The following is a 10711-nucleotide window of genomic DNA, read 5'->3' as shown; positions in this document are numbered from 1 at the left end:
CAGAACATGCTGCAACTCAGAACTGAATTTCATTAGAATATTTAAAACCAGGCTCAGGTTGCATCTCACTCTTATTTCCTGCCACAAATCTACAAAAAAGATGTTGTTTCATGAGGGGAAAACCCAAACATTTTCTCCTCTTTTCCTCATAGTAGCTCTGAAACATTTTATGCAAATGATTTAAAAATTGCCTTTAAGGACATATATCTGTGTATTTTACAAATATTACTTTGAAAGTAAAATCTCCATTTATAAATGTGTGAAAATAACGCATCAGACTTGATGTTATGGCAAATTTATCACAAAATCAATATATATAGTTGTTATCATTATTTCATACATGTATACAGAACCTCTGTTAACTGTTATTGCTGGTTCTCTAATACTTGACCTGAACCTGACATACAATGAAGTATTTTAAACTTACTCATACCTTGACTGAGGCCTGCAGTTTTGCAAATTTTGCTTAGGCATCAATTTTACTTTCTTAGTTGTGTGTTTTTAATGCTTAGAACTCATGCTTGATGTTTTACATCTTTGGACAGGTATTTTCACTCCCTTGAATGACCAGTCCACTTCATGCAGAGGTAGGAAGAATTTGGGGGGATTTTGGCTGGCTGTGACAATTACAGATACAGGGGGAAGGTAACACTGCTGGTATAATTGTTCTGTAACAGACTAAATGATTCAGTGGGGCACATGTCTTTTATTGGTGGAGAAAACACCTACTACTTCTTTTGGCTGATTAAGTTTAGCTTGCTGAAATGGAATTTTAGAGTACTGTGCATAGTTCTTGGTCACAGTTACAAGGCAGACTTTGGCTCTTTAAATAAGTGGAGAAAATGAACGCTCAAACTCCAAAGTCACTTCAAAACAAACCCCACAGAAAATTAAAAGGAAGGTAAACCCCTTTTTTTTTTCTTTTTCCAATCCCAAATAGTTTCCCACAAAGAAACACCAGAGACCTCCAGTCAATAAACAGAGCTACTTCTTCAGTGCTGACTTCTTTACAGAGGTTTTAAGCATTTTGGAGGTCTGGATTAAAAGATGTGAGCACCTAAAAAAACCTGAAACAGAGAAATAAATAAAGTCACCTCAGTGCTTCACGGATACCCTGCCTTTTGCAAATGCTTGTCCAACCACAACCTAAATAATTCAAACCATCGTTGTCAGGCAGCAGCACAGCTCTCCTCAATAGGCACTTGCCTTATCACTCTACAGCAGATGCTTCAGTCAACCATTGGATATTGAAAACATAAATAATGAAACAAAATTTGGAGACAATGGTTTCTGGGCCGGGGACAAAATACTGATGGATATTGTCAGTCTCGGTGTAACCAAGCAGCAAAAGCTCAAGTGACAACAATAGGGAGGAGAAGAATAGGGACAAGTGAGGAGCCCTGAATCTCAATAAGGCCTGGAGCTGCACATGCTGCTGTTACCCTAGAAACTAACCTCTCCCCTGAAGAGGTTTGCTGGGGCATTGTCCGGGGGACACAAGATGTGTCATACACCAGATGGTCGTGTGCTGTATAACTCAGTTATCTGAGTGCTGGAGTGGAGGAATGCACGCCGCCGAGCGCTCCGGAGGGCCGCCCAGGGCACCATCTGTTCTTTCAGACCCAAGGCACTGCTTTGGCGTTGGCTTTTTTTTTTTGTTGTTTTTTTCTCCTTCCAAGAAAGGAGGGGAAAACAAAATTAAAATGATTCACCATTCAGCAGGGAAGGGAGAGAGTAAAAAAAAAAGGGGGCTTAATACAGTTGCCATATCTTGCTTTCATTTAGCTAATTTTATCCCTGGGTTTTATGTCAGGTGAATTGCTTTTTTACGCCTGGGAGAGCAGCAATTATTTCTCTCTCAGGAGTCTATCATTTATAAATAAAACCCCTTTGAGACCTCATCGGTCACTTACCATCTGAAAACCTCCAAATGCTTTTAGCCATATGTTCTCCAAAGTCTACTCTCTCCTCCCCAGAGCTCCCTGCAAAGGTTTCGGCAATGCAGGGGAAAGAGCATTTTTCTTTTCCAGGAATTGTTCTCCCCTTTGGCTGGGAAGGGGGGAAGGAGGAAAACAAAAAGTCAGGGCTGAAGCAGCGGCACGAAGGACTGGCGCAGGAAGGAAATGCTAATCACGGGCTGAGCCGTGCCAAGGAGCAGTGACTAACGTGCCTGAGAGGGGCAGGCACCGGCCAACATCCCGGGGCTCCAGCTCCAGTGCCACCAGAGCCAGCCAAAAGCCTTCCTGCCTCCTGCTGGCTTTGGGCTGAGACCTGACTCAAGCTGTGGAAGAGGGAGAACCAGATGGAAGTTAAAGTTCAGGACACTTCAGGGTACTTCAAAGGTGTATTAAGGCACTTAATATGTTTGGGTGCAAGAAGATCAAGCCAGGGCAGTAAAAGTGATGCTCAGGCTGCAAGAAACAGGGACTGAAATGGGTGTGTTTGGGGCAGTACGTTTTGCTTAATGACAAGACCTGTCTTTTGGTGCACCTATCTGCTCCCCTGTTTATGGCTTCTGTCTTGCAGCTGCAGAGTATTCTCCCACTTCTCAGCACAGGAGAGAAAATAAATGGAAAATAAAGTGCTGGCTTGATTGCCAACTGAAATAACAGGGAAACATTTGCAACCGTTTAAGTGAAGGCACTATTTCAAATCTGCTCCATAATGGCTGCGAGTGGTGGTGGCTGCGAGTCTGCAGCTCCTGCAGCACAGGCAGAGGAGGGATTCAGCAGGGGAAGCACATCTTCTGCCACTCATGCTTTACAAGACAAATTATGATTAAAAAGACATTGTGGCTTGCAGAAGACTCCCTGGTGCAGTTGTGACCAGTGCTCACTCTTACCTGATTGTTCCCAAAAGTGATCTGAATCGCATGAATCCCTCTGCCAATCAAACCTGCAGACAGTGTTTGAATGAACAGCAGGAACTAGGAAAAGAGATGTAATCAAAGCAAACTTACAAGAAGGATAACAGCCAAATATATAAAAGGAGTAGAACCTGAATCACATTTACATTAAGTTCCATGTATAGACAGCCCAGTTAAAAATCTAATTACATGACCATTAGGACTAACAAACTATTAGGCAATGCTTAAACAACAGATGATAACGTCTCACTAACTGCTTGTAACCCTAATCCTTCTTACAGCATTGCTACCACTTACACATGATTATCCTTCTTACAGCATTGGTACCACCTGTATCAACTCTAACATACTGATGTTTAAAAATCAATAATCAATATAATCCTAAGGATGTAACATATAGCAGAAGTGAAAACTGAATTTATTTTCCTCCTTGCCTTCTTGTTTTTTGTTTCCCTGTAAGATTACTTGCACAGAAAGCAGCAGTGATGAATTTCAGCACAGCTGGCTTTAAAGATTGTGTGAAATGCACAGGCATTGGGGGCTTGGTGTGCGAGGCTCCCAGACTCGGAAAGTTACGGCAAGAAAACCTCTATGGATTTGTCTGCACACCCCTGCTGGGAATTTGGCCCTCTGTGATCCAAGACAGTTCACTGAGGGCTGCCTATCCTACTTTCTGCACCTGGCTGAGAGACTGACCAGCAACTCGATGGGGTCGTGGAAGCTTTATTCCCTTTGTTCCATGGGTGTCTGCCATGGAGAGCCAAGCTTGGATTAGCCGAGCCTAAATCCCTGGGCAGCCTGCCAGAGCAACGCCAGCTCTGAAGCAAACGTAGCTCCAAGATGGTTTCAAGACAGGCTTTATAGATCAGCTCTTCTTAGGTGCAAATCCACAGGCAGAGAGCACAATGCCTCATGTCAGATCCCTGGGAAGCCTCTCCCAGAGGCAGCAGTTGCCAGCTCATGTGGGAGCGACGTGAACTTGGACAATGCCGCTCCTTTGGGCCAGCCCTTCCCAGCAGTGCTCCCCTGCCAGCGATGCAGACAATCTCTCTTTGGACACCGTGCTGTGTTATAGTAACACACGTGGCATGGTTCACAATGTGCCCATCCAGCATCTGAGTGTTCTTTGCTGCAGCACCAAGCATTTTGATGTTTTAAGCCACTGTCATTGGAAGCAATGTGAGGAAAAAGCTATTTTCCAGCATCTTTCAATAGCTGATCCAAAGGCAAGGTGCATCAAGCCTTGAAGGAGACAACAACTCCCAAGAACACATCTCCTCCTCACCCCAGGAGTAAGAAGTGGTCTTCTACTCCAAAGTGAGGGGTTACATTTCTTCCAGACCTCTGTGTTTGGGCAGGGAGAGAGAGGACTTTCAGCCCAGTTCCTGTGAAAACAAGGTTAATGCACTCATGCTGTGTTTGTTTTGCCTCCCCCTAATAACTTTTGAACCTGTTGGCCTTGTTCAATTCAACTTGACAGAAGGACAGAGGTCTAGGAAAAAATTAAGTTCTCATAAGTTTTGTGAAAATAAAGGCACTGAAGACAGAGGGTCCTGATGTCATCAACATCCTCACTGACGAAAAGCTGAACAGGAAAGCAGGTCTTGTTGGGCATCAGGGGAACAACACAGAAAACAAACCTGCAACCTCAGACTTCTCAGACATCAGACCACCGACAAGACCAAAAAAGCTAGTGTTCACAGAAATCCTTGCTAGTTTCAACCTGAACTCAGCACCCTGTGGCAATTCCACAGCTGCATCTTGGGATGAGCTAATGTCACCTCCAAGTCGTACTGGCATAACCACCTGCTGCCTTCCGCACAGCTGCTGCTGCTGCTCAGGAGACCCAAGATGCAAACATTACAGAAGCTATTTTAAATGAAATTGGAGGGCATTTTAAAGGCTGCTCTGTGTTGTGTGTGTGCAGTAGGACTCACATCACTGAAGAGGAAGGAAATGCCTCTAATCATTTTGGCTTGAAAACACAAGTGGCATGCAGGAATATTAGAAACCAATCGTTTGAAAACAGAAATGAGAAGCAGAAACTTGTGAATTCGCATGGTTCTGTGGCTCTGTGGCCATGAAGAAAGGAATGCTGCCTACAGAGCTGAGCCCAGCTTCCACTGAAAGCCATGGAAAAGCATCTTTACTGCATATTTTCAACTTCCAAAGGCTTACACTGACCTGCATGGACTGAGCAGTCCCACTGCAGGCGATACCCCACTCCAAGCCAACATAAATCAAGTGCACAAGTATCTTTTCATGGGAGCTGCATCATACCTTCAATCTTTTTCCTTTTCTTCTCAATGTCTTTCCTCTTCCCAAACCTCCACCCCAGCAGTAAAACCCATCTCAGCAGGGTACATGAGGATTAGCTTAAAACTATTTTAACCTTTTCTCCTTTAAACTCCCAGAAAATAAGTGTTTTACTTTTTCATTTTTAAAACAAGCAGCTTGTTTTTCACCCAGACCTTTAAAGCTCACCAGCTGGAATACTTCCAGCTCCCTCAGAACTGATGGGTGCTAAATCAGCCCAGAGGTATCTGCTAGCAACAACAAACCTTAATTTGCTGTAGTAAAATGTCTCTTCAATCCACTGACATCCCAAGATTTCTGCCTTAGCTAGTATTTGAGGATAGCAGGCCCATTGTGTTATTTGAAATGAACCTGCTTTAAAGCAGAAGAGTGAAAATGAGTGATGGCCATGCTCCTGTTCTCCTTTTGTAAGATACTATGTCGAAGGGAACCTAAACCCAGCCTCATCTGTTGGTTTGGCAGCAGGCACCTCCAACTGAAGCTCCTTGGGCTTGGAATAATTAAGGGTTTGCCTGTAGCAGGACTCCAGGGTGGGTAATTATTTATCTGAGAGTGGTACCTCCAGTCCCCAGAGGGCAGGACCCTTTGTGTAGGCACAGAGCAAACACACAGAAAGGGGCCCTCCCTTCCCGAGGAATTTGTGGTCTAAACAAACAAGTGGGTTGAATGCAGGAGAGGGGGCAGCAGATGTGGCCAAGCAGGTGAAATGACTCGCCCTGAGGTCACACTGCAGATTAATGCTCATGCCAGGCAGTGCTTCTGTCTTTTGAATCCCAATACAGTCTCCTCACCAGGAGCCCAGACTTGGCTCATGGACTAAAACTCCTCCCCTGCACAAATCCTCTCCACCTCCCGTGGATCTTCCTTTTTGCAAACTTGCACATCGTCTGCCTGGGCTGCAGGCTGAGGCAGGGAAAGCTTTCATCACCACCTTCTTCTGGGCAGCCCCATGTTTTGCCTCCTCCCCTATTCCTTGGCTTCCTACCATGCAGATCTGGTATCCATCTGGCATCCCCCTGGTAGGCTGGGGAAGCTAAGCCAGCTTAGCATTTTTTTAGATGACTATTTTTTTAACTTTATTTTTTTCAGCAGGATGAGGGTCTAGGCTTACCTCAGTCTGGAAATGCAAACTCCTACTGAGCTGCTTCAAGAAAGAGGCTTCTTTTGCAGCTTCAGATGCATTTATTTTAACACAGCTCACAAAAAACGGAGCAGATAGTTATAAAGTCAAGGATAGGCCCACCTTACAGTTTCCTTTGCTCCTCTTCAAGATACTTAGAAACATTTCCTACCCACTTTAAAAACCCCCACTCTGGACACTTTGGCCAAACAGGAGACACCAGTAGGAAAGGTTTTAGCAGAAACACATAGTCACTGCATGCTGGCTACTTCAGGCTGTCCCAGTGTTGGACTGCTCAGCTCATCTTCCCACTGCTGCTGCTCTCTGTGCAAGAAAGATGCTGAGGCACCTGCTTCCAGGAGAAGTCATTGAGATATGAAGCCCCAGCAGGGCAGATAATTCCAGGCAGTCCTCCAAGCACAGGTCACATCTGTTTCTGGTGAGCCCTTGTGGATGACTGGCTCCAGGCAGCTGCATGGCAAATTTGGATGGTTCATTTTATAACATCCTCTTCAACAGGGAAAAGGGATCATCTTCTTTTCCTTAGGGTGAGGTGGGTTATAAGGTTTGAAGCAGTAGATCTCAGAGCTTTGTGCTTTCTGAAAGGATCAGCTGGACTCAGGTGAGGAATCACTGACCTCACAACTGGCCACCAGCCACAAAAACCTGTAAAATACAGTGATTCCAATGAATCTGGTTCCAATGGAGACCTTCAGATGGTTATAGACCAACTGAAAAGAAAGGGGAATTATGTTTTGCATTAAGTGTTTGCAGTGCCAGGCTGTTTCACCAAGATTAGGTGTCAAACAGAGAATGGAGGTCTTGGGAACAAACAGGCAGGAATGGACACATTTTCTGTTTAAAACAATGCCCCTGGAAATGCACAGACCTGTCTGCTTTCAGCCAGGGCTATGTGACACACCTTTCTCTCCAATCATCCCAGCTGATAAAGCCCAGATCTTCTTTTATTTCTCTAGTGAAGAACCAGCAGGAGCCTTACAGTCATGCATTGCAAATAAGGTATATTTACACTGTACAGTGGGCTAAGAGAGAAAGGAGAAGAAAAGCCTTTCTTGTGTAGATCAAGTGTCTGGATTTTAGAATAACCAAAAGACATGGCACTCTTGTCCTGTATTTTATTAGGAAATTAACAGACTGATTGATAACCTGAAATTACATAGTGAATCTCATTTAAAAAATGTTCAAAATCATGAGAATAATTTCCATTTCCATGAAAACATAATGCCCTGATACAATTCTTCTTTATGCCTGTCAATTTCTACACCCTTAACATTTATCTACTGTACAACAGAGAGGCTGGATAACTGTAACAGAATCTGGAAAGTTAAATACAGGATATTTAATACAGGACTTTCTCTGCAGTCCAAGTCAAAGAGATGAAATGTTGGAAAGAGAGCCCAGAATGTGAGAGTTCCCTATGAGAAGGTTCCCTGTGATCTCATGCATTATGCATCAGTATTTCAGATTGGTAATATTGGTCAAAAGACTGGTAATATAAACTCGTGTGCCAAGGTATGAGGCTTTAGGGCACCCTCAGGAGAGGGAGACCCCTGTGGGGTACAGGCTCTGCAGTGAGGGGAACGGGGTGCACTGGATGTGTAGGATGCTCAAAGTACAAGAGCTGATAAATCTGTCTACATCTCTTGTTTCCCAGCAGTTTGAGCTACCACTACCACCAGGCTGGACTAAAGAGCTTTTCCTGAGGCTGTCAGCTTTAAAAGACTGATTTGATTCAGGTGCTGATTCTCTGCAAGGGCTTGGTAATTTCAGCCTTAGTACTCAAAGCCCAACTCCTGCTCACCTTGTGTGTGTGAGAACTCCCACTGAGCCAACACTGTTGGTTTCACTGCAGTCATCACGTGGGGCAGCGTGGTTCAGCCCCATGGGTCGTAGCTGAGGCCCTCAAATCTCTAAATAAAGAGCTGGCATTTTTCAATACCAACCCACTCTTGTAGTGGGTTGAGATTCTCAAGACATTATTCAAGAAAACATTAAAATTGTCATATGTGCTGTGTGGATTAGGGCTGCTTTCCTGAAATGAAGCCTCGATTCCTGTAGGGATTATGGATGTTCTGTGAGTGCCCAGCTCAAACACTTGACCAGTGAAGTCCAGCCACTTCAGCCTCTTGTATTATTCTTGGCATCTGTAAGCTAAAAACCAATAGATTTAAGAAGCAGAAAGCCTTCCTTTTAAAATGCTCAGGACAAGTACATTCAGACCACTGTGTTTTCTATTTATATATAAATTCTTTGGCAACAATTTTCTAGAAAGCAGAATGATTTTTTGCTATATAATACTTTATTGTCTCCCCATGAAAAACTGATATCTTAGAAAGTCTATAGCACTTTCCACTATAAATAGTATTGTTCCAGATTAAGGATTAGTTCCTCCCTGAAGAAAAACAGATTTTAAAAATCTGGTCATTATCTGATAACTGTTTATGTAGTAACACTAAAATAAAACAGAAAAAGAAAATCATTCAGTATGTGGTTTGTTATTGTCTAGAATGTTAGTGTATGTTTATACAATAAAAACAACATAAGTTATCCTAGTTTGTTTTAAAAACCTTAGTAATAGAAATAAATTGCTATCTGCAGATTCATAAACAGAATGCATTTTTTTCCATCTAAGTTCAAGTATTATTAGTATATTATTATTACTATTATTATTATTATTATTACAGGAGCTCTAAATCCTTCCCATTTTGCCTGTCTTTACATCATTTTGGTCTTTTTGAGAAGTAACAAGTTGTGATCATTTGCTCAGGAACAAAATCAACGTGGAGCTTCCAGAAGTTTTGCCTGGTGGAAGACAGCCTGGCAATCCTTTAGCTACTGTGGGTAACTTCAGCATGTTTGAGTCTAGTGGTGTGGATACAGCAGTTGCACGATTTCTTGGTTGGCTGATGAACTTAATTTCTCCCTGCTTCTCAACACTCAGTCCCCTTCAGAGGAGAAAAGTAGGAACAACCCAACCCAGACTTGCACCACATCAGGAGATGTCATCTTCGTTTCCTCCCGGTACTGTCAGCTGCTCGTAGGTGGGCAGGGTGTTGTTAGGGAGGAACAGCTCTGAACTGACGTTGTTGTTGCCTCTCTGAGACGATCTGCTGTTGCCCTGATCCCCCTGCTGACGGGAAACCAGATGGTGCAGCATGTCCGTGATGAGGTTCAGCTTCTGGTCCATTTGTGTGACCTACAAAGGCAAAGGGGAGTTGTTTAGGAGCAGCGTGCAAGAAAATTGCAACAAACCGGGAGGCATATGTGTAACATTAATTAGGATTACAGCAACCTGTGTGAAGATACCACAGATTCACAGTTCATCAAACAGATCATTAGGAATTTAATGCAATAGGTCAGGGTTGGACGGGGACAAGCTTGCTAGTACTCACCTCTGGTGTGTGCTTTGACACTCATTTTGTATCTGGGTGAACACACGACAAATGGGACTTTAAAGAGATCTGCTGGAATAGAGAACTAAGTTCCAGAACTGAATTTCTGTGCTTTTTTTTTGTTGTTGTTGTTAGTATTGTGTCCATATTTTTTTTTAAACAATGATAAACTTGTAGCATGCTTTTATGCCCTAATCATACCAATATGCTCTAGTAAATAACTGCTTGACTTGCAGTGATGTAATCAACTCTTAAGCTGGGACTGAGTGATGCTCTTTGCTACGTTTGGGTTCAATTAACAGCAACTCAGGCCACAAAATGCCCATCGGTATTTTTGCTGCCATGAGTGAATAGCAGCTGGGAGTGGGACATGAGTCAGTTCTATGCTCTCAAAACCCAGTGACACAGCATTCCCCAGGATTGCCATCTGAAATGACATGATCCTCAGCAAGACAAAAACTAAGAATTCCAAAATGACTGAAAAATAATTTCTTGACTGGGGGATGCCAGGTTCAGCCCACATCCATAATGCTCATTTTCTTCTTTAGACAGTGGCTCCTTAAATTATTTAATTTCTCTTATCCCCCCACCTCATTTTTTCTGGTCTTTCTTCTAAAGTTTAGGAGAAAATATAATGAAAAAGCTGATACCTAGAGAGGTTAGGTTATGGATGTTTTTTGGCATATATTTATGGTACTCAGAGGAAAACTGAGAATTAGGTGTTTCTAGGAGTGTCACCCCTTTTATCTGGCATTGGGAGCCTCCTCTCTGCACTGAGCAAAATATCCCAAGGGCACTTCTAGCTTCAGAGTCCTGCCCACTCTCTGACCCTTGGTGTGGTAAAAGCATTGAAATTAGGCAGTAAGACTCTGCCTTATGGCCTCCTAATTGTTTCTTCAAGCATAATAAGAAAGCCTTGATTTTGTCATTGCAGTCTCTGACCCATTGATCCACAGGGATCCCAAAACACTGAGTAAATTCTAGGCAAAGAGATGT

The 10711-nt window shown here is 43.2% G+C and overlaps 1 protein-coding gene across 5 annotated transcripts in view; it reads right to left on the bottom strand.

Annotated features, from left to right (window-relative positions):
- Positions 1-7424: 7424 nt before the first annotated feature.
- The window catches only part of KCNQ1 (potassium voltage-gated channel subfamily Q member 1), a 333024-nt gene continuing 329737 nt past the window's right edge, over positions 7425-10711 (bottom strand). For 3 of the 5 annotated variants that reach the window (XM_041415143.1, XM_041415145.1, XM_041415144.1), the window contains one exon: positions 7425-9519. In XM_041415143.1, coding sequence (XP_041271077.1) covers positions 9316-9519 — 204 coding nt within the window. In that variant the 3' untranslated portion in view covers positions 7425-9315. The remainder of the gene's footprint in view (positions 9520-10711) is intronic. The other 2 variants (XR_005953446.1, XR_005953447.1) reach the window with 2 other exon arrangements.

This window comes from Onychostruthus taczanowskii, unplaced genomic scaffold (assembly GCF_017590055.1).
Source record: "Onychostruthus taczanowskii isolate IOZ18803 unplaced genomic scaffold, ASM1759005v1 scaffold49, whole genome shotgun sequence".
Classification (NCBI taxonomy): Eukaryota; Metazoa; Chordata; class Aves; order Passeriformes; family Passeridae; genus Onychostruthus; species Onychostruthus taczanowskii.
Note: the sequence above shows the minus strand (reverse complement) of the source record. Positions and strands in the feature narration are given on the sequence as shown.